The 25,128-nt window shown below is 33.2% G+C and overlaps 1 protein-coding gene across 1 annotated transcript in view; it reads right to left on the bottom strand.

Moving 5' to 3' along the window:
- Nucleotides 1–867: 867 nt before the first annotated feature.
- LOC114343389 (V-type proton ATPase catalytic subunit A) overlaps nucleotides 868–25,128 on the bottom strand; it is a 49,170-nt gene continuing 24,909 nt past the window's right edge. The window contains exons 7-11 of the mRNA XM_050650410.1: nucleotides 18,510–18,634; nucleotides 16,101–16,346; nucleotides 8,548–8,739; nucleotides 8,134–8,306; nucleotides 868–1,811 (exon numbers count right to left, since the gene is read on the bottom strand). Of these exons, the coding sequence (XP_050506367.1) occupies nucleotides 1,410–1,811; nucleotides 8,134–8,306; nucleotides 8,548–8,739; nucleotides 16,101–16,346; nucleotides 18,510–18,634 (1,138 nt within the window). The 3' untranslated portion in view covers nucleotides 868–1,409. The remainder of the gene's footprint in view (nucleotides 1,812–8,133; nucleotides 8,307–8,547; nucleotides 8,740–16,100; nucleotides 16,347–18,509; nucleotides 18,635–25,128) is intronic.

Below are 25,128 nucleotides of genomic sequence, written 5' to 3'. Positions count from 1 at the left end.
TAGCTGAGTGGAATAACTAGAAAAGATAATGTTAGGAATGAGTATATTAAGAGAAAATTGGGTATGGATCCTATTGAAAACAAAATAAGAAACAGGTTAAGGTGGCTGGATGCTAGATGTGATGCGATAAATGTGATATATCCAGACGAATTGAATTTGGTACAGTACAACCAGAAGTTCCAGAAACCTCAGATGCACAGAAAGAAATCGAAGGTGAATAGTCATTCTAGCATCAGCCGCGAAAATATCGTGGTGTTGGAGGTCAAAAAAGTCATCAACCTAAGACAAAGTTAATAGAAATTTCTAAAGTATAATTCTGAACTGATAAGTAAAAAGGTAAAAAATAGGCTCTTGGGTCAAAAATATATATTTTGACAAGTTTGTTAGTACGAAAAAAGGATAAAATCGATAGAAATTTTCATCTCTATTTTGAAATTAACTATTAAATTCAACTAAGCATTAAAAATCCATCAAGTTTCATCAGTTTTTTTAACGTACAAAACTTAGACAAAATCGATATTTTTTACTTTTTACTTGTCAGTACAAAATGGATATATGGGTTATTTTAAATTTTACAGAAAAAATACAATTTATACAAAACAGATTAACTTAAAAACACTAATCTAAAATCTAAACACTAAAATCTACAAAAAACACTAGTTTTAATTATTACTCTGTTTCTCAGTGTAACTAAAAATTTACAACGGTTTTGAACGAATTCCTCATTGTTTCTTAGTGTAATAATAAGTGGCCGTCCTATCATTCTCCAACCGATATTTTTCTGCCCCCTGAACATCAAAGGTGCCGACAATGCTTTCGCTTCTTGTTGGTTGTGGTAGTCTTTGATTTTAGTAATAAAAAAGAATGAAACAACAATAATGATGCATTTATTTGTTCAAAACAGAACAATTACACTACATTTATTGATTCTAACAATCTAATAGATGTTATAAGATACTCGTTTATCTTAATCTGTACAATTAACTTTAATTGGGTAATGTAATATACAAGATTAAAAGGGTAAAAGAAAAATTTAAAACAATTTACATGAAGAAAACCAAGTAATACTGAAAATATAAACGATATTAAGCACCTGTATATTTAAAAAAGTATTAAAACGAAAAAACTTAATAGTAATTGGAATGGCGGGAAAAATGTTTAAAAAGTATTTAATAAGCACTGTACCCTCACCCAAAAAAACTATACACATATTCAACAATTTACATAATTTATTTTGTACAGGATAATATCAAAAAAGAGAAAACCTATCTTTAGTTACTATCATTAGTACGGCCATATTAATATTCACAGAAGTGAGGGATAGAGGCCTTATTATTCTTTTTGATAAATATCGCTATATTTTTAAACTTACACTGATGAACAAAATAGGAAAATTTCCTTAAAAAGATTTAATCTTCTAAGTTTCTGAAGGCCTGCTGAATATCTTCATATAATTGATCAAAATCTGCCTTGATTTTAGCTTCACCATCTTTTACGGGATCCTTAAATTTCATACTGCTAAGTTGATATAAAATTCCACTCATTGAATCTCTTATTACGTTCCAAGTGATCTTATTTTCTGATTGTGCGGTTGATTCTACAGCGTGTCTCGCCATGTCGTACAAACCGATCATGTTTCTCAACATACCGACAGTTTTATAGAATGGACAGAATCTGTCATAAGAAGAGTATGAGTTTTGTTGCAAGAAATCTTCTTTAAGAAGCCTGGCAATTTCCAAGGTGATTTTGTCCGTTTCTGCCAGAGATGCTTTACCTACCAGCTGCACAATTTCGGCTAGATCATCTTCTTCCTGTAAGAAAATATAGATAATTGAAGTGGTATTTAATACTAAAAATCCTTAATAATAAATATAGATATAGCCTAACTGCTCTTAATGATTTCTGTCTAAATGGAAGTCGCTCGGTTGAGAACGTCTTTCATACTTTCATCTAGTTGTTACCAACCAGTCTTGCACTGAGTACACACACATATTGATTTTTGACGGTAAATTTTTATCGCCCGTCCAAATTCCGATAGTGAACCACATGCGACAACGGTCGGCGTGTATGAAATGTCCCGTTCTCGCATATGGTTCACTATCGGAATTTGGACGGGCTATAAGATCGACACTCCAAAATCAATGTGTGTGTATTTAGCGTTACACGTTCACAAGCCTTGACCTATTAACATTAGTTCAACGGGTCTAGCCCAAAATCCCGACAGCCAAAATCCCGACAGCCAAAATCCCGACAGCCAAAATCCCGACAGTCACAATCCCGACAGCCACAATCCCGACGGCCAAAATCCCGACACGCCAGAATCCCGACAGGCCAAAATCCCGACAGGCCAAAATCCCGACAGGCCAGAATCCCGACAAGTTTGATAAGTTTCTTTTAAAAAAATAATTACATTTATTTCTTGTTTTTTGTTTATGGCCATCTGTTTTTTATTTTTTGTTACTAAATAAAAGTATTTTGTATTAAAAGTATTAAACAAAAGTCGGAATTTTTACTTATGCGAGGATTGATGCATGTCGAGATTTTGACCTGTCGGGATTCTGGCGTGTCGGTGTTTTGGCCGTCGAGATTTTGGCTGTCGGGATTTTGGGCGGCACCGTAGTTCAACTTATCTTCTGTCTCTCAAGTTCCTAAAAGCCGTCCAGTGCAGGCCTATACGGCGATATATCTAGCGAGTTTGATTATCCTTACCGGTCCTTTGTGTATTCTCCATCTATTTCTAAATTACTACTCGCTATCAGATTGTCAAGATAGCGAACATTTTTTGAGCATCACCTTCTTTGTCAGTGATTAATATTATCAGCAAATCAGTATCAAACTAAGACTATCTCACTTTAGATTTTTAAAAGCATAATATTCTATTTCTCAAACCTACCTGCTCACGATGTCGATAAAAATCTAATTTACTAGTGATGTTGAAAAAGTAACTATTCGTTACAAAGTACTGGTTACTTACGAATACCGAAAGTAACGATTACTATACAGAGAGGTAAATCGTTACTTTGATTACTTTGATTACTCTGATTACTTCGTTACTTCGTACAGTATCAAAGCGAGTACCTATTTTGATTTTGAGTATTGTATCTACTCGGTTGATATCGGAGTCGGACCGGTAATCCACGAGTGTTCGGTATCAGTACAGTTAACTAAAATTTTATCTATGAAGGGCGAAGGCTATGAAGAGTTTTATAGGATTACAGGGAGCTGAGAAGTAGCTGAAACAGAGGGAGGTATATCATTTAACAAAGCATGCACCCAGAAACAAATGTCTATACGATTTGTCGAGGTAGATAATTCACAGAATTTCACAGATGTTAGTTCTTTTGAAAATAAAAATGCAACACATAAGATTTTAATAATAAATACACACTGTTGTTATCAGGCCTAGAAAAAAATAGCTTAGATTGACCGGAAAATATGTAGAAATGATAATATTTCTAGACTATGATCATCAACTTTAATTTTACATGTAGGTATGGCATTGTTTTTATTAGACCAGGTCATTTAACACTAAAAAGACAGGAATAAATCTATTTTTAAAAAATATAGTAGGTACATAGAGACTTGCAACTTTTTGCATTGTATTTAGGATTAGGATGACGTCTGGTAAAAAGTCTGCAATAAAAAAATAGGTGGAAATGCATTATTACATTTTAAAGTGTATAAAACGGATCGAAAAATGCATTCACATGTTAAGATCAGTATATTAAGGGCCAGATTTTTATTTCGGGGTATTTGGGGTCACTGAACACGATTTTGCAATCAGAACCGACCTCCGAAGCACCTGGGTGCCCAGGGCCGTGCGGTGCTATGATGCGGTGCGGCAGCCGCATCAGGCGGCATCACAAGGGGGGCGGCATAATCAGTAAAATCAAAATATAAATTGAGCCATTCAATAATTAAAAATATTGGTGTATGGCGCGGCTGTATTTTCGTTTTGCAACGAAAATGAAAATGGTTATTCATTTTTGAATTAAAAATATATATAGGACCAAGTGTCAACCGAAAATATTTAACTGGTGAAGGTTTAACAGAACTTATTTTGACAAATTTGGAAAAATTAGTTCTTGATTTAAAACTGCGCAGAGGACAAGGCTATGATAGCGGAGTTAATATGAAAGGAATAAGAAAGGGTGTGCAAAAAAGAATACATATCTGAAAAATATCCGAGTTCGTTTTACGTGCCCTGCGCATGCCACCTTAGTCATAAATGACGCTGCTTCTTCTTCTACAGAAACAACAACCTTTTTTGTATTACACAAGAACTGTACACTGTTTTTCTGGTTTTACAATGCGTTGGGAAGTTCTGAAAAAACATGTTTCACAACTAACATTAAAACCGTTGAGTACTACTAGATGGTTAAGTTGAATAGATGCATTGAAACCTCTAAGATTTAAATTTTGTGAAATATATAATGCGTTATTCGAATGTTGTTCTGAAGCTATTTTCTTGTGGCATTTTTACAATTTTAACTATTTATAATGGGAAATAAGCCACAATATTATTAAAAAATGATTTTTTATTAACGTTTCGACGCCCAAATCGGGTGCCGTTGTCAAAATACAGTATTTTGTATTTTGACAAAGGCACCCGATTTGGGCGTCGAAACGTTAATAAAAAATCATTTTTTAATAATATTGTGGCTTATTTCCCATTAAAAATAGTTAAAAGCGTTATTCGAAATAATAGAAGACGTCAACAATGATTCAGAAACTAAAGTCAAAGCATGAGGCTTAGTAAAAAATATTAAAAATTATAAATTTATAAGCCGTGTTGTTCTTTGGCATGATATTTTATTTCGTATAAATTCAGTCTCGAAGATATTGCAACATGTAGGTAACTATAAATTTGTCAGATTGTGTAAAAATGTTGTGAGAAACTATGGGAAAAATCAAAATTTACTGACAATTTGGCCATGACCAAATGAAAATTACTGATAATGAAATTGCATAAAATTTGTAAATAAGTTCCGAATTTCCTACTGAAAATGAATATTGAGGCAAGAGAAAAATGCGTCAATTTGATCTGTGTATCAGCTCTCAAGAGAGGAAGATAAATTTAAAGTAAATTTTTTCATCTATATTATCATTATACAGGGTGTCCCGAAAAGATTGGTCATAAATTATACCACACATTCTGCGGTCAAAAATAGTTCGATTGAACCTAACTTACCTTTGTACAAATATGCTCATAAAAAAAGTTACAGCCCTTTGAAGTTACAAAATGAAAATCGATTTTTTTCAATATATCGAAAACTATTAGAGATTTTTTATTGAAAATTGACATGTATCATTCTTATGGCAGTAGCATCTTAAAACAAAATTATAGTGAAGTTTTTCTACCCCATAAAAATTTTATGGGGGTTTTGTTCCCTTAAACCCCCCCATACTTTTGTATACGTTCCAATTAATTCATTATTGTGGTATCCTTAGTTAAACACAACGTTTTTAAAACTTTTTGACTCTTACTATTTTTTGAATAAGCCAGTTTTTATCGAGATGCGGCTTCTTTTTTAATATATTTACATAAAAATTTTATGGGGGTTTTGTTCCTTTAAAGCCCCCAAATGTTTGTGTACGTTCCAATTACACTATTATTGTGGTACCATTAGTTAAACACAGTGTTTTTAAAACTTTTTTGCCTCCTAGTCTTTTTTTGACAAATCACCTTTTATCGAGATATGGCTTTTTCAAAATATACCTAAAAATGTAAATTATAAATACATTTTCAGATTATTAACAGGTCTCTATAATCGTACTTAACCATATACAAATATGTGGTGGATTCGATAAATATTCAAAATAGGTCGATAAACACTGGCTTATCAAAAAAGTACTAAGAGGCAAAATAGGTTTAGAAACATTTTGTTTAACTAATGGTGTCACAATAATAATTTAATTGGAACGTACATAAAAGTTTGGGGGGGTTTAAAGGAACCAAACCCCCTTAAAATTTTTATGGGGTGCACAAATTTCACTTTAATTTTCTTTTAAGATGTTGCTGCCATAATAATGCCACATGTCCATTTTCAATGAAAAATCTCGAAGGGTTTTCGATATATGAAAAAAAAATCGATTTTCATTTTGTAACTTCAAAGGGCTGTAACTTTTTTTGTGTGCACTATTGTATATAGGTAAGTGAGGTTCAATCAACATATTTTTGATCCCAGAATCTGTGGTATAATTTATGACCATTCTTTTCGGGACACCCTGTATAATCGACATTGCCTTTAATTCTTTGATTGATCGATTTTCGCTTTTAGAAACCCATAATAAAAATTTTAAATTTTTATATGATATTTTTAAACTGAGGGAAATATAAGAAAAGGGAAGGATGACAAAATACTACAAAAATACTAGAAAATCTTCATTCAATACTTTTCATAGAAAAAGAATCGGATATAGAGGCAAATGATTTTCTAGAAGAAATATTGTATGATTTATCCCAAATGATACCATACTCCATGAAACCTTTAGAGGTTTTGAACAATTTGTGCCAAAATAACCTAATTTCTTTATACCCAAATATAGTCGTATCACTAAAAGCTGGTATTATCTGTCCCGATTAAACCCAGGAATTTTATCATGCGAGGTGCAGAAAGTAGCGGCTCTAAGAATTTTATTAACACTCTCTGTCTCGGTAGCTTGGGGAAAGAAGTTTTTCAAAATTAAAAATGATTAAAAACTATTTACGAAGCTCCATAAAACAAACAAAACTAAAAAATAGCACTTATTTGGATAGAGTCCTCACTAGCTGCTACTTTAGACTAGACCAATCTGATTGACGAGTTTGCCAAAATTAAAATCAAAAGGATAAAATTGTAATTTTCATAAATATTAATGTTAATACATATTTCATTGAATTTAAAGTATGTTTTGTTTTTAAAATAAAAAATTTTTTCGTTAATTTTGTGTAATTTTATTTAATAAAAATAAATACTAGTATTAAGTTTCAATAATATTTAGGGGGCGGCATTTCGAAAATTTGCATCATATTGAAAAGATGTACCGCACGACTCTGTGGGTGCCCAGGGTTACTGCTAAAGTACGTCATCTAGAGTTTCGAGAGTTTGTTTTTGGCACTTAATTGATGCAAACAGATTACTCGAGATTACTGATATTGTGGAGCAGCAATGACAGACCAATTACATATCATTTAATTTCTATCCATTAAATAGATCGGTGAAGGTCGTTATATCGGATCTTACACTTATACGAAATACTGAGAAATGCGATTCTCGATATGATTACCGGTACTCAAATACAAGAGTAGTCATAATAATCAAAGTAACCTACTAATACTAATACAAAATATGTACTGAGAAATGCGATTCTCAATATGATTACCGGTACTCAAATACAAAAGTAATCAAAGTAATCAAAGTAACGAATACTTTAAATGATTACTTTATACAAAAGTAACGATTTGTAACGAATACTCGAAAGTAACTATAATCAACATCACTATAATTTACACTCCTGGTATTTGGTTATGATTTTAGCGAATAATTCGTAAATATGGGAAAGAGAAATTGGTCTATAGTTGTCGAGATTTGTTATATTATTTTTGTGGCTAAGAATGGTAACTTAGGATTATACTATTTTTTAAGCATATATTATATTGATAAGCATATATTAATATATTATATTGAATAGGGAAACTATTTCTCTTAGTCATACTTGACCTCCCATTTTGACAGCTACTATCACAATTTTTCTCTCCGGGAGATTTATTGTTCTTCGTGTGTTTTAAAGCGTTTCTTCCTTCTTCAGTTGTTATATACGGCATTTCTTCAGAGCCTACATTTACTACTTTACTCCTTTTGGTTTGTGGTGGGTTATTGTCCGGTTGTTGTGGACAGCTTCTGTATAATTCTTCATAAAATTGTCTTTCAATTTAATAAGCTTCTTTTCTTCCGATGTTAAATGTATGTGTCCATAAATTCTGGTCATTAAAAACTTGCTGTTTCAACTTTCCGAACAGTGGCAAGACTTGGGCATCATTCTTCGATGTATCTTGGGACATGTGATCTATTCAGCAGTGATCTATGATCTTAGCCTGCCGCATTTTCTTTTATAATATATGTCAAATGATTACAATAATGATTTATTTACCTGAAGAATTTCCTTAACTTTGGTTCTAAGAGGAATAAACTCTTGGAAGTTTTTGTCATAAAAGTCGTCCAATGCTCTTAAATATTTGGAATATGATCCAAGCCAGTCTACTGAAGGGAAGTGCTTACGTTGGGCAAGTTTCTTGTCCAAACCCCAGAACACCTGTACAATACCTAAAACCAAATAAGGAATATTAAATATAGATTAAAGTTGAAACCATATAGAAAAAAAAATACTATGAATTTAAGGAAAAAAATTTCTTCGTAAAATGTATGGTTTGGTCTAAAATCTAAAATGCAACAACCAGGTATTGAATTTCAATTATTTTTGATTGTATATGAATTTTGTCTGAAAATATGATGCATAGTCTATTTCAAACAAAAATATTCAAACGATTTGTAAACTTAAACTCACCAAGAGTAGCAGTGGTAACAGGATCTGAGAAATCACCACCAGGAGGTGATACGGCTCCTACAATTGAAACGGATCCTTCTCTGTCTGGATTACCTAAACATTTAACGCGACCAGCACGTTCGTAGAAGGAAGCCAAACGGGCACCTAAGTAAGCCGGATAACCGGAATCGGCAGGCATTTCAGCCAAACGACCTGTAAACAAAAAATAATAAATATATATACTGTTTTTTTTTTATTTAGTAATATAAGAGGTATACCAAATATTTATTTTTTGGTTGGAGTTGGTTTACTAAAAATATCTTCACCATATTTGCAAAATGGGAATTATACTTCAGACTGGATATTTTAAAATAAAACGATATCTCGTTTGTGAACATGACTACAATGATAAAACAAACGAAAATTATTTTATAAATATAAAAATACGAAAAACTAAAAGCTGAAAAAATTACGAGAAATCATTAGAAAATTGGTTTGGAGACATTATAAAAATTCTTATGACAACTTCTAGAAAGTTTAACATTCAATACTGATTACGTACAAAGATGATGGTATTGTTTTGTCAGTGCGTCTGACTAAAATTGCTACTTAGAAGAATAAGTTTAGGTTGACTTCTGCATTCGAAAAATGATAGGCATTTTTAAAACAAATATCCCAATCAGATGGAATATGAAATATCCCAAAACAATGGAGAGATCAATGCTTGGAATAAGCTTAATTTAACGCCCGGTTTCAGAAAGGACAATCATCTCAAAAATTATGTAATCAACAATAATTAACAATAGATTAAATGCGTCAGAAACGTCAATCAAACTAGTTTTAACAACAGTCGATCACCTGACAAACGATTAATCGTTAGTTAACAGCCGATCATAAGTGTTTTGAGTCTCGAAAAGGTCGGTTAACCAGTTTCGCTTGTCAAACGGCGGTCAAAATGGACTGTCAGCTAATCTGAGATTATTCGTCGATTAATGGGCTCTTAAAAGTTTTTTTAGTTTTTTATAATTACTGTAATTAACAAATACCGAGAAAAATTGTCAAATAACAGATTTTTTTTTATTTTAAAAATGTAAGATAACAACGATGCTAGACTCATAGTCTAGACTCAGGGGTGGGCAAATACTTTTAAGCGCGGACCAAAATGAAATTTTCGAAATGTCTCCCGGGCCGGGTAACTATACCCCGTATGTACGCTGCGCACATACGAATGTTTTTGGTTTTTTTCTCTGCCCAAGAATTTTTTTTACAAAAATACTATAAGTATCATTTTAAAGCATTTGGACAAAGAAATTTGACTGTTAATAATAAATAATAGTAATAATAAATTGTCTTACTCGGGTGTACATGCGAACAATTTGTGCCCAGTAAAATATGTTACAAAAATTTTTAAACAAATATGGTCCATTAAAATATTAAGGGCATAGGCGCAAAATATCGCTCCAATATGTTTTAAGTGTATTCATTTTTTTCGAATCCTGAGAAAACTAATAAGTATTTTTGAAAAATTTAAACGCAGAATGAAATATTGCATTATGACCAAGGGTCGAAAGTCCATGAAAACTTCTATGTTTATTTTTTACAAGTTACAGGGGTCAAAAAAAAAGAAAAAATTAGTGTGATTTTAATTTCAAATATCTCATTCAAAAGAAACTTGTTGGTTATTCTAAGGGACTTTCGGCTTTCGGTAATAATGTAATCTTTCATTCTGTCTTTAAATTTTTCAAAAATACGTATTAGTTTTCTCAGGATTCGAAAAAAAATGAATGCATTTAAAACACATTGGAGCGACATTTTTCAAGGATCCAGATTAAAAGTTTCTGAGTAGCCAAAGATTCAATTTGCAAATCCGATATCGGATGGTAAAATGTTATATTCGCTCTATTCTTTTTTATAGTGCCGAAGCTTGGACTGTTAATGTTGACTTATTGAGAAAGCTGGAAGCTTTTGATATGTGACTTTTTAGAAGAATTTTGAAAATATCATGGACCGGTCATATTACGAAAGAAATGGTGTTGCACAGAATGGGATGGAACAGAGAACTTTTGACCATTATTATAAGGAGAAAGACAGTATATTTGGGGATTATGAAGGGTAAAATTGAAGGAAAAGGGATCCTGGTAGACGATAAATACCCTGGTCGAAAAATATTCGCGCCTGGACCAGGTTAAACACAGTCGCTTTTAAGAAAATCAGAAAAAATCTAACACTACGAACACTAATGTTGATTTCAATAAAATAGCATAAACGAGATAAAAAGCGTAGGGGCAAAATTTCGGACCAATGCTTTTTAAATGCATTCATTTCTTCGAATCCTGAGACAACTAATTGATATTTTTGAAAAATTTGAACGCAGTATGAAAGATTCCATTATTACCGAGGGCCGAAAGTCCCTTAGAATAAACAAAAAGTGTCTTTTGAATGAGATATTGTTTTCACCCAATTTTGAAAAAATGTGAAAATGTTGAATTATCCACGTCCGTCTGTCCGTCCGTCCGTCTGTCCGTAAACTGAGCTCCTCCGTCATTATACCAGAGTAGAGGTATGACAAATGAGGTGTCGAATGAAAGCTTATAATCCAAGGATGGTACTAAAGGTGAGAAATTTGACCTAGGACTTCTGGTTTTAGTAATGCGACCGGAAGTACTCTTTTAAAGTCACCGGAAGTACAATTGATATATTATTTGAAGCGCCTTCGCAAGACGAGAACAAATATATACTTCCGGTTTCATGACTGTCTGTCCGTGTGTCCTTCCGTCTGCGAATATAACTCCTCCGTTATTAATACAAATAGAATGACAAATGATGTGTCGAATGAAAGCTTATAACCCAGGGATTTATTAAAGATGAGAAATTTGACATCTAACTTCCGCTTTTAGAGTTGCAACCGGAAGTATTGTTTTAAAGTCACCGAAATAATATAAGCGATATATTTTTCGACGTGTCCTAACAAGATCAAGAGAACAAATGTATGCTTTTGGTTTTTATATCATTTCCGGTTAAAATGTTATAACTGGAAGTGCCATATTATAGTTGCAGAAATAGTACATGTGACACATAAATCGAAGCGTATTGAAAAGTTGAGTTTGAATCTTTAGTTCTGGTTTTGAAGTCATTTCTGTTTAAACAATTATGACCCAAAGTTTAGTAAAAATGACTCAAAATTAGTGAAATCGTATATCAATCGACACACGACGTTACACGAAGAGTTCAAATATTGACTTCCAGTTCTAATTTCGATTTCTTTGGGTGAAAGCCTAGGACTTGTCCAATTACTTGTTTTGAAATTAAAAATCACACTAAATTTTCTGTTCTTTTTTCAGCCCTGTAACTTATTAAAATAAACAATATGGAAGTTTTCAGGGACTTTCAGCCCTCGGTAACAATATAATCTTTAATTCAGAGTTTAATTTTTTTTTAAATACTTGGCATTGTCCCGAAACTTTGCGCCTACACTCTTAAAAAAAATTGCTTGCGGGATTTTTTAACGGGCGGGCTGGATAAAGTAAGCAAAAGGGCCGGATCCGGCCCGCGGGCCGACTTTTGCCCACCCCTGACTCTTAAGAGTCTAGACTCATAGTCAATGATTATAGGAATGTAAATAAGAGGGAAAACGTGTGAGAAATTATAGCAGCCAGCTTTGAAGACAACAAAACAGCCGTTAAATAAATTAAAAATATATACAAAAAGTAAATACATAGACAAAATATAAAAATACGAGTACAAAATATTATAGATCACAAATAAACTATTTTATATCTCCAAATCACCTCACATAAATTTCATGCGTTTTATTCTTTTTGATTCTAGCCTCATTTTTAAAATGTTATCGTTCAATTCTTGCTCCAAACAAAAGTGACAGTACATAGAGAGAATGCACCTTTAGAGTCTAAAGATACAAGTTTGGATTTATAGGTTAATATAATTGAAATTTTGAAGGATAACAGCAGATTGTGACAGTATGGATACCAAACCGTATGTCAGATAATCGATTTTCTACATGTAATTTTACAATAATTGGCGTTTCAGAAACCCATCACTAGTTAACAGTTGATCAAATCTGACAGCCAATTAGATGATTGGAGATTTGAATAACGTTTCAGAAACCCGCTGTAAGAGACGAGTAAGTTCATAGACGAACCGTAGCGGAATATATTATCGAACGTATTATAAGGCAAAAATGGAGATGGGTAGAACATGTTGCAAGAATGAAAGACGGCAGATGGACAAAAAAATTGCTTGAGTGGAGACCACTGACAGACAAGCGAAGCCGGGAAAAACCTCCAAAGCGATGGAATGACGACCTCAAAAGAATTGTGACCAATTGGATAGCAGAAGCGCAAAACAGAAGATAGAAATATCTGGAGGAGGCCTATGTTCAACAATGGACAAATCAGGGCTGAATGATGATGACTAAAATTTACAAAACTGTTTTTCAACTAGATGTAGCCTTAGAAAAATATTTTTGCACCTACCTCTACCGAAAGTATACTTTTCCGGACCTGATTGTAGGGAGCAAAGTTGTACTTTTCCTCCCTAGGGCGGAAAAGTACTTTTCCTCCCTAGGGAGGAAAAGTAAAAGTGACGTCATGGTATTTCATTCATAAATTATAACTTATTGACGCCCTGTACAATATCTATTTTCTATTACGTAAGTATCTATACATTTTAACGTTTATTTATAAAACACCCTGTATTTTGCAGAATGGTAAAAAACAGTAAATTGTTATTTTGATTTAACAATGTCTACATTAATAATTTGACAGTTGACAGTTATATTGTACCTACTTGTTAGTTTTAGTTCTAATAAATTTTGTTGGCTAGTTACATAAATAAAGTAAAAATGAAAAAATGACTTGGTATTTGAGGAAGGTGGAAAAACCATATGTATAACATGGGAGTAAAGTGCCTTTTCCTCCCTTGAATGATTACTGCCCTCCGCTACGCGTCGGGCAGTAAACTTCATTCTCGGGAGGAAAAGTAGCACTTTCCTCCCTTGTTATACAAATAGTTATTTCAAAAGAGGTAATAGACAAGGCGAAAACGGCGGGTTCGTTGGAAAAAATATTCCCATGAGATTTTTTTGCATAATCACATTTGTAATACACCCCAGAATAAGGTTCAAGAAGTCGCCCACGAGAAAAGTGGTCTAAATTTTTTTTAACAATTTTTTTTTAACCAAACTGCAAATATTATTATTTTTGGTATGGACAAATTTTTTTTAGGTTTTTTAGACCATTCTGGACAAAAAAACAAAAAAGGTCTCGTCATTTTTTTCTAAAGTTGATGGTTTTTGAGTAATAAGCAATTTAAAATTTGAAAAACGCAAAAATGGCAATTTTTAAGACTTAATAACTCGGTTAAAAATTATTATTATGAAAGTCAGAAAGTGACTAAATCAAAGTTTAAAGCCCCCCTACATGATCCTGAAGAAATTTGTGTCATTAATTTATTACTAAGCTGTTATTTTTAATTATTAACAATAAGCCGTAAGAGGTATTGACGCGGCTGTAAATGTGAGTGCGAGTAAGATACCCCATTGGACTGCCGGAATGGCATCTCTCTCGCACTCACCATAGACGGCCGCCTAATACGTGCTGGCGCTCATTATTATTACTTAAAAATAACAGCTTAGTAATAAAATTATTACAAAAATTTCTTCAGGATCTTGTAGGGGGGATTTTAAACTTTGATTTAGTCAGTTTCTGACTTTCATAATAATAACTTTTAACTAATTTATTAAGCCTTGAAAATCGCCATTTTTCGTTTTTTTCAATTTTAAATTGTTTATAACTCGAAAACGATCAACTTTAGAGAAAAATTACAAGAGACCTTTTTTGTCCAGAATAGTCCAAAAAACCTAACAAAAATTTGTACGGGCCAAAAATATTGATTTTTGCAATTTGATTAAAAAAAATTGTTAAAAACAATTGGACCACAGGGAAAGTTTTAATTGTGGAACAGGTTACAGGTTTCAAACGTCAGACTACGAAAACGTCCCATGTATTTTGTCGGACAAAATTTCTAATTGATTTGATACCCTTTCATTAAACTCTCGTGCAAAAATCAAACTGCTATTTATAGCCAACATAATTCCTGCCATTTGACATGTTCTACGTGTCGAACTTATTAAAATGCCCAACATATTTGTCGGACAAACATTTTTTCATACAATAAAGTTTGCTATTCAATAAACTTAAAAACAACCTGCTAGTCTTCACAATCATAAACTTATTAGGATGACAAGTTCCACAATTAAGAGGCAACAGTAGCGATCAACAGGTAGTAACAAACGCGGTCCAAGATTGCGGCTGTAGTTTTGAATATTTTGTCGAGATATTTTGCACACATATTCGTAATAAAGAATGGCGGTACAGAGCCCAATTTGAGAAATATGTTAGTATGTGGAAATTACTCTATAACTAAATAAACTATTGCAAAAAGGAGCCTGTACCGCCATTAAGAAGAACAAAAAAATAAAATTTCTTCAAACAAACTTTTTGATCCCATGCCTAGATTTTGTGTCATATTGGACCTAGTAAAATTTTTTATCTCTAACAAGAAATCGAACATATTATAACTAAATAACTGATTAGTCAACATGGAGAAAGTGTCACTGTCATTTTTACAAACCTGCGTCAGATTTATGTTCTGTTATCTGCATAGAGATTACAAACAGTCGATACGAATCCTATCCGCCATGTTTTACCGTAGCGCCGTAGAGTGTTCGCAATCCCTATGCAGATAACAGAACAGAAATCTGACACAGGTTTGTCAAAATGACAGTGAGACTTTCTCTATATTGACTAATCAGTTATTTAGTTATAATATGTTCGATTTCTTGTTAGAGATAAAAAATTTTACTTGGTCCAATAAAACACCAAAAAAGGCATGGGATAAAAAAGTTTATTTGAAGAAAGTTTATTTTTTTGTACCGCCATTCTTTATTATATTACGAATACGTGTGCCAAATATCTCGACAAAATATTCAAAATTACAGCCGCAATCTTGGACCGCGTTTGTTGCTACCTGCTGATCGCTACTGTTGCCTCTTAAAATCACGTTCCACAATTAAAACTTCCCCTGTTCCAGTGTTCCCATACATCAAAGTTTGTCCGACTAGACACCGTTAAGCTATTAACAATTTTCAGCCTATAAAGAATCAGCAGAAGCGCAGTTAAACCAAGCTCTCAAATTGTTTAACCAGAAGACGCATCTTCTTACATGACTCGTTCTACCCTGAATTCTTTCCTTGTTGCAACCTTCTTTGTTGCAACCATCTTTCCTTTTCCTTAATTGCAACAAGTTATAATGTCATGACATGTCCCAGATATTGCAGTTTTCTGCAATATCTGGAACATGGCATGCATAAATATCATTTGCATCATATATTTTTTTTATACCAACAATATTCGACAGTAATTAAAATAAATTCTGGTTTTCTTTGTACCCATTTTCTTTGGGGAAGCTCTATGTATCAGTACAGCAGTAATTACTAAGGAAATGTTTATCCCACAAATATGCGAAAATAATAAAGTTTCGTCAATAAGTTTTACCTGAAATTTCTCTCAAAGCTTCGGCCCAACGTGATGTCGAGTCAGCCATCATAGATACGTTGTAACCCATATCACGGAAGTATTCAGAAAGAGTAATACCAGTATAGATAGAAGCTTCACGAGCAGCTACAGGCATGTTAGATGTGTTGGCGACCAATGCGGTACGTTTCATAATAGATTCAGTGTGCCCGTCAATTTCAACAGTCAATTCAGGGAAATCTCTCAATACTTCAGACATTTCGTTACCTATAAAAGATTAAAGAAATAGTGTAATTAATACAATATGTCAAAAATGCTCTTAAAACCTTTAAAAAATAGTGTTCATTAATAAAATATTCGCCTCTTATACAGACTGCATACTTTTAAATTAGATATACATACATGCTATAAATGGAAACATCGTCAGTACGAATCGACCGTCGTGCAACCGTCGCGTCGGTCGCGTAAGAACGAGACGGTCCCCGCTTCCCACCAAGACGATAGCAATGTATGTTTTTGATTGGCGCCGATTCATTCACTCATTTGTCATTCTACAATGACGGCAATGTTGCCGATTTTAGCGCTTCCTTTAATTTGGTGTATCCAATCCAAACCTAAACAGTCTGTATAATATATAGACTGTTTAGTTTTCAATTAGATATACGCACTATAAATGGAAACACCGCTTCCCATTTGCCCACCTAATGCGCCAGTCATTCGTCAGGCAATTCATTCAGTCAGGCGATTCATTCAGTCATCCGTCATTCTACAGTGGAAATTCAACTCATTCTGATAAGCAATGTTGCTGATTTTAGTTCATTGGGGTATATCTAATCAAACACTAGGTAACGAATGGGCCATAGCTTAACCTTAGAATCCTGAGCTTAGGTAGATTTAAGCTAACTTACTTTAGTGTGAAAGTTGATAATGGTGTCAAAGTTAAACTTTTATTTCTATTCAATTATTCTTAAATATTTCCTGACAGGCTTGGGATAACAATACAAAATTTGGTAAGCTTGGGTTTTTTGGGATGAGAAATCTAAATTCGCCACCAAAAATAATGTATTGGCCAGAGGGCGCCACATAACGTCTTTCAGCGCTAATTTAATACGTTCAAATTTTTTTATCCCCCACCCTACATACTTTTTGAATCAAAACTTTTATTCTCTTAGGGCCGGTTGTTCGAACGCTAATCAACAATGATCATTATCAAATAATTAATTAGTGTCAATGTCAATTGTTAAAACATAATTAATTACAATTCTGAGACTATAATCAATTAATATAACAATAATTATTAACATAATTAATAATAAATCTCATAATTGTAATTAATTATGTTTTCAGCAACCCAAACAAAGTTGACATTGACAGTTTTGGTGACAGTAATTAAATATTTAATAATGATCATTGTTGATTAGCGTTCGAACAACCGGCCCTTAATGTTTTTACTTGAAAAAGATAGACTATAAGTTAGTTTATTTCAAGATGCACTACATATAAATAAACAAACCAAGACACGTTGAATGTTACAAGGAGCACTCCCAAATCATGATTTACAATGTATAAACTTTGTAAACGTTGTATACATTGTATAAATCCCAAATGATCTTTAACAAAGTTTATACATTGTAAATCATGATTCGAGAGTGCTTCAAGTAACATTGAAGTGTCGTGGTTTGTTTATTTCTAGTGCATCTTGATTGTGAATTTAGTATAAATTCTAAACTCAACCGTTTTCGAAATAAACGCATTTTAAATCTGCGATGCAATATAATTTTTTGCATAATATCATTGTAGTTACACCCGAAAAATAAACTTGAAACCATAATAATTGTGCAAGTTCTCATACTTACGTCATTGTATCGCAAATTCCATTTGAAGAAATTTGCAATACATTTTTGGAAATTATTGTGGTTTTAAGTTTATTTTTCGGGTGCAACTACAATGATATTATGCAAAAAATTATGCTGATTTAAAATGCGTTTATCTCGAAAACGGCTGAGTTTAGCGAGATGAATGTAGTATACGGTTTTTAAGTAAAACTAATGGGGAAATAAAAGTTTTGATACAAAAACTATGTAGAGTGGGGGATAAAATAAATTTAACGTATTAAATGAGCGCATGAAAGACGTAGTGGCGCCTTCTGGGTAATACATAATTTTTGGTGGTGAATTTAGATTTTTCGTCCCAAAAAACCCCCGCTTACCAAATTTTGTGATGTTATCCCATGCCTGTCAGGACATATTCAAGAATAAATAAAATAAAAGTTTAACTTTGACACCCTGTATTTCGGTTATAATCAACTTTCGTACTAAAGTAAGTTAGCTTAAATCGAATTATTTTAATCTAAGGAATCTAAGGTTAAGCTATGGCCCATTCGTTACCAAACACCCTGTATAAGAGGCAAATTTATATTTATATAAATACCTCTTTCTCCGCAACCGACGTAGATAATGACATCAGAGTTGGAATATTTGGAAAGAGATTGTGAAATTACAGTTTTTCCACAACCGAAAGCTCCGGGAATGGCAGTAGTACCACCCTGTACACATCTGGAACAGATATAAAAGAAAAACTTTAAAAGCGTTGTTAACAAAGTTAAACCTGGAAAATACTATAAAAAATCTAGAATTTAAGTTTTTAATATTGAGTTTACAAGTAGAAAATTAACATAACAGACTAAAGGGCAAAAATAAATATTATTTGGGTGTACATACAATCATCATTATCAAACATCAATAAAACTCAAATAAAATCTTTAATGTTTGTTTATGCCACAATCTAAATACATTTCCACTAATTCTCGTGACTTACAATAAATATCAGGCAAATGAGTAATATTGTTTTAATATTGTTGGGAATAATATAAGATAACTACTATGACAGGAAATTCTTTAAAATAAATTCGGAAACAAAGGTTTCAAAAGTTGGATATTGTCCAAATTTAGCTTTAAAGAGTAAAAGAAAATGAAAAATATTTAGATTTTAAACGTTTAAATGATGTGTATACATGTTTACCCAATGGTCAAGCAGTATGGTAGTGACCACTTGGACCATAATATGAAATAGGAACCTAGTTAATGAGTACAAAATATTTGATTTAACAATTAACATTACAAAAATAATCCCATAAAGGTAAGATGCTGAATGAATGTTGACTCTGAAGCCCATAATCCACAATCACGCATAATGAATGTTGCTGAGGCTATATTGGAACCGTGCAAGTTCGGAAGAGCGACAATTGGTTTCATAGCTCAGTAACATTTTTAGCTTTAATCATAAAAATATCCATAAAGCAACTTGGATATCACCAAATGGAAATACCACAAATCAAATTGACCATGTTATAATTGACAGAAGGCACTTTACAAACCTAATGGACGTGAGAAGTTACAGAGGCGCAAATACTGACTCAGACCATTCCATGGTAGAAGCCAAGTTATGACAAAGAATTTCCAATGCCAAGAAAGAAAGGGGCACTAGACAAGTAAAATATAATTTACATATGCTAAAAAATGAAAACATAGAGGAACAGTTCCAGTCAAATATAAAAGAAATCCTAGAACACACCTGGGCAGTCGACCAGTCAAGCACGGAAATGTGGAACAACTGCAAGGAGGCTCTGAAGTTAGCAGCCGAAAGCACCTTGGAATATCCCGAACCCAAGAAACGACTGGTTCGACCAAGACTGCAAAAAAATAACAGATGAGAAGAACGAGGCATTTAGGACCCTACAACAACGGAAAACTAGGACAACAATAGATAGATACAAAAACTTAAGAAGAGAGGAAACCGAAATACACCGAAAAAAGAAACGAGACTCAGAAAATGGCATATTAGAACGGCTTGAAAGCCATATGAGTCACGGAGAAACAAGAAAGTTCTACCATCAAATAAATACTATTAGAAAAGGATTCAAACCGAGAATCAATTATTGCAATGATAAGGAAGGTAACTTACTTACCAACAAAGATGGTAGCCTGTTACGATGGGTAGGGCACTTTCAAGAGTTGCTGGAAGGGGAACCTACTAACAACATAGAGCTGGAATACCGAAATGAGGAGCTCGTGGAACCCCCTCGGTAGAAGAAGTGAAAATATCTATTGAAAAACTAAGGAACCACAAATCTCCAGGCAGCGATGGCATCCCAGCAGAGTTATTTAAGCACGGTGGAGAGCAGATCACCAAGGTGATGCGAGAAATTGTTTGTAAAATTTGGCCTGAGGAGCAAATGCCTGAAGAATGGAGTTTAGGCTTAATATGCCCGTTACACAAAAAGGGAAACCAACTGGAATGCAATAATTACCGTGGAATAACTCTCCTAAATACAGCATACAAGATATTGTCAAACATTTTACACGAGAGATTGAAACCCTATACCCAAACGTTTCTAGGAGAATATCAGGCAGGATTCAGGCGCGGACGTTCAACCATTAACCAGATCTTTACATTACGACAGATCCTCTAAAAAGCGCAAGAGTTTAACATAAATATGTACCATATTTTTGTCGATTTTAAAGCGGCATATGGCAGTGTCTTAAGACCAAGTCTTTACAATGCTATGAATGAGTTATAATTCCAAAAAAACTCATATCTATGATAAAAGTGACAATGGCGAAGATGCTATCAGCAGTAAAAATTCAAAACGACTCGTCAACCCCATTCGAAATACATAAGGGGTTAAGGCAGGGAGATGCGCTGGCGTGTCAGCTTTTTAATGTAGCCTTAGAAAAAGTTGTACGAGACGCTAATTTAGATAGCAGAGGAACAATATTTAATAGATCAGTCCAAATGCTTGCATATGCAGATGACGTGGACATTATAACAAGAACCAGGGCGAGAACTGCGGAAATCCTAACCGATCTAGTAGCAGCAGCAGAACTAATGGGGTTACATATAAATCAAAATAAAACAAAATTCATGGCGACCAACACAAACACAAGAGCTGGACATGTTGATGCAGATCTAATCATCAATGACCAAAACTTCGAAGCGGTCAAAGAGTTCATATATCTAGGGACATCGGTTAACCCCAATAATGACACATCTGAGGAGATAAAAAGGCGAATAATAATTGCAAACAGGTGTTATCATGGTCTATCAAAGTACTTATCTAACAAACGTCTGTCTCAAAAAACTCGTATAAGGCTGTGGTTCGTCCACATAAGTAGGAATAACAATTTTTAATTTTCTTGTTTTTGTAAAGAATATTTTAATTCATTTTCTTTTCAATATTATGGGACACCCCGTATATACGAGTAGGCCAATACCTAATTCAGTGAGTATGTATTAATTTTTATCATTATTTTCAAGTAAAAACCTTAAAGTTTTTTGTATGTAATTACCTGCCTACTCGCCTCATTTTAAAAAGACAATTCGCCAACCAACTCTCTTGGTTAACAGTCACTTACAATCATTCCGAAAAGTGTATAGAAACTCAATATAGTCCTCGCGAGTGATTTATACTTTATACTACTCAGCAATAGCAGTACGAAAAATAGCAGGCCTGCTCCAGCTTGTGCAACGAGAAATGACAAGGTAGGAAATATTTTTATTACAATTTACTTTAAGGTCTGGTTTTTTTACTGTTATTTTTTTTTATTCTATTTTTAAATTCACCCTATGCTAAACAGTCCACTAATAAAGCTCACTGAGTTAGTAATCTCCTCCAAGATGATTTATTGATCCGTTACGAGCCTGATAGATCCATTTTCTATATTTTTTTCTTGCATTTTTCATTTTTCTAAGAGGGTAATATAGTCGGGGAAAGTTTCTTTTAAACCTGAATTGTTTGATTTTATTGTCATACTTTGCTAATTTACAAAGATCAGAATCAAATTCAGGTTATTTAACCGCATTTCCTTTGACTTTATTTTTTTGTTATTCTTTAACATAAGGCGATAAAATATTCTTTACCAAATTAAAATCACGTATCAATTAGTAAATTGGTTTTTGTTTGTGCCGATCGTTAGTGATACCTATACCTCAGTTAATGTTGTTTTTTAAGTAAAAAAGGAACACATTAATGTAAAAGTAATTATTATTAAATTGTCAACGTCGGCCAATAGACAAATTTTGTTATAATAATTATTATACAGGTTGACTCTATTATAGATGAAACTGTGTGTTTATTTTACACAGTAATTTTTATTTAAAGGGTTTATGTTTTATAATTATTTTTTGTCTATAAATATTCAAATAGCAGAGGACATAGTTTTCTATTTTATTAGCACAAAGTTCGGTTGTATTTTATTAATTTTCGTGTGGTGAACCTATTTTATTTCCTAACGCTAATTTCATATTTTTCTAAATTTATTAATTCTACATTTAAATTTACAAAATGGCAGATAAAATTAAAAAATATCAATCTTTAAGACAAGTTGAAGTGCAACAAATGACTGAAATTCATGCTGTTGCTTTAAAGGTAGCTGCTGACGATAAGAATTTTTACCCGGTTTTGGAAGTTATGTATGAAGGATTGGAAAAAATTCGTGACAATTTTTATGATCTTCATAATAAAATAATTATGTTAGTTTCTGAGCAAGATAATGAGGACGCGCTATTTAAAGTCGAAGATGATTGCCGTAGTAATTTTGACAAATTATATTATAAAATTAAATTAACATACGTGCAAGCCTTTAGAAAATCTTCAACATCAAGTCAGCAAACTACATCAACTTCACAGTCTCAAAATCCTTTACCTATAAATTATTTTAATTTACCGAAACCGGAATTGCCATCTTTCAGTGGAAAAATAACTGAATTTAGAAGTTTTATAGATCAGTTTGATGCTCGCGTTCATACTCTTACTTACTTACAGCCAATTGACAAATTTAATTTGTTACTATCGTGTTTAAAGGGTGCAGCGCGCGATGCTGTGGATCATATTGACATCACAGCAAACAATTATCCAATTGCCTATGATCTGCTTTGTGAAAGGTTTAATAATGTTAGGGTAATCGCTGCCAATTTATGGAATAACCTTGAAAGTTCACCACAACTGACTTCAGAAGATCCAAAAGAACTACGCAAGTTGTTAGATACATTTTCAAAAAATGTGGCATCTCTAAATAAGCTAGGACTACCCACAGTACATTGGGATTTTATACTTGTTCAAATGATTTTAAAACGATTAACTGTTTCTTTAGTAACACGTTTTGAGCTTTTTCATAATAATTCAACCATCCCAAGCTATAAAAAACTGATTGATTTTTTAAATCAAAGTTGTCTCGCTTTAGATAATATTGATTTTCACACTAAACCAAAATCTAACTTTTCTAAAAAACCTAATTCTTCCAAATCTACATCATTGCTTGCTCAAACAGAACCTGAACCAAAATGTTCTATCTGTAAAACTAATGATACCCATGCCATTTATAAATGCTCCGTTTTTTTGGCAAAATCTCCTGTAGATCGATTTCAATTAATAAAAAAGAACAAGATGTGTATTAACTGTCTTGGATCACATCGTTCTAGCCTATGCAAATCTACATGGACTTGTCACTCGTGCCATAAAAAACATCATACACTCCTTTGCTTCTCCTCTTCTAAGAAAGAAGAGAATGTTCAAGATTCGGCGGCATCCACTTTAAATTCAACGACTGGATCATCCGTTTCTGTGTGTTTTTCTTCCGCTGATAAAAGTACTTTGCTTTCCACTGCATGTATTGAGGTGCTTGATTGTCACGGTAACTACCAACCTGTTAGGTGTCTGTTAGATTCGGGAAGCATGACGTCCTTCATCTGTCAAAAGACCCTTAGGCGTTTAGGTTTACGTCCCATGAAAACTTCAGCTAACATCCAAGGATTAGGTTCTATGCAGTCGAACACTAATTTAGGTGGGGTTACCATTTCTTTTAAACCAGTACGTAAATCTTCTCCTATTTTGACAACCGATGCGTTAGTCTTGACAAAAATATGTGAGGATCAGCCTTTATGTAATTTAGAAGTTAATACTTGGCCCCATATTGCTAATTTAAAGTTAGCAGATGATAACTTCTTTCGTAGAGGATCCATAGACATTCTTTTAGGAGCTGATGTATTCTCTACCATTCTTTTGGATGGACGTATTTACGGCAATCAAGATGAACCTGATGCAATTAATACTATATTTGGCTATGTGCTTATGGGAAAAGTAAATATTTCAAAGGCACCTACTCTTACGTCTTTATTTTGCCAAGTTGAAGATACGGTTTCTTTGGATCAGCAAATAAAGAAATTCTGGGAATTAGAAGCAGTCCCTGAAGTTTTTTGCTTAGCTCCTGATGACGCTAAAGTGGAAAATATGTTTATGAATACTTATACGCGTGAACATTCAGGACGCTTTGTAGTAGATCTACCTTTTAAGGAAGAAAATCCTGTCTTTCCTAATATTAGATCACTTGCTCTTAGTAGGTTTTATTCATTAGAAAGAAGGCTTCAAAAATCTCCTGAACTTTATGACCAATACCGCACCTTTATGAAGGAATTTGTTGAGCTCGGTCACATGGAACCTGTCCCATTGAATAACTTCGATTCACCTTATGTTTACTATTTATCGCATCATTGTGTTTTAAGACCTGAAAGTCTAACAAGTAAATTAAGGGTCGTTTTTAATGGTTCCGGGCATCTTCCAAATCAACCCTCACTCAATGACAAATTATTCACTGGTCCTAAGCTTCAGACTGACATCTGTACAATTTTGATTAATTTTCGATTGCATGGTTATGTAATTACGGCCGATATTTCTAAAATGTATAGGCAAATTTTAATTAATCCTACTCAAACAGATTATCAAAGAGTACTTTGGCGTTCTAATAATTCTGAACCTGTTCGAGATCTTCGTATCAACAGAGTTGCTTATGGTCTCTCTTGTTCTCCTTATCTTGCTATTAGATGTCTACATCAGTTGGCTAATGATGACGGGGATTCGTTTCCTCTAGCAGCCGAGGCACTTAAAACTGGAACCTACGTTGATGATATCGTTTCTTCCTGTCCTAGTTTCGAAAATGCCTTAGCACTAAGAGACGAACTTATTGCCTTACTTGCCAAAGGAGGTTTTGAGTTG

The sequence above is a fragment of the Diabrotica virgifera genome, chromosome 5 (assembly GCF_917563875.1).
Source record: "Diabrotica virgifera virgifera chromosome 5, PGI_DIABVI_V3a".
Classification (NCBI taxonomy): domain Eukaryota; kingdom Metazoa; phylum Arthropoda; class Insecta; order Coleoptera; family Chrysomelidae; genus Diabrotica; species Diabrotica virgifera.
This window is presented reverse-complemented; position numbering and strand designations above follow the sequence as displayed.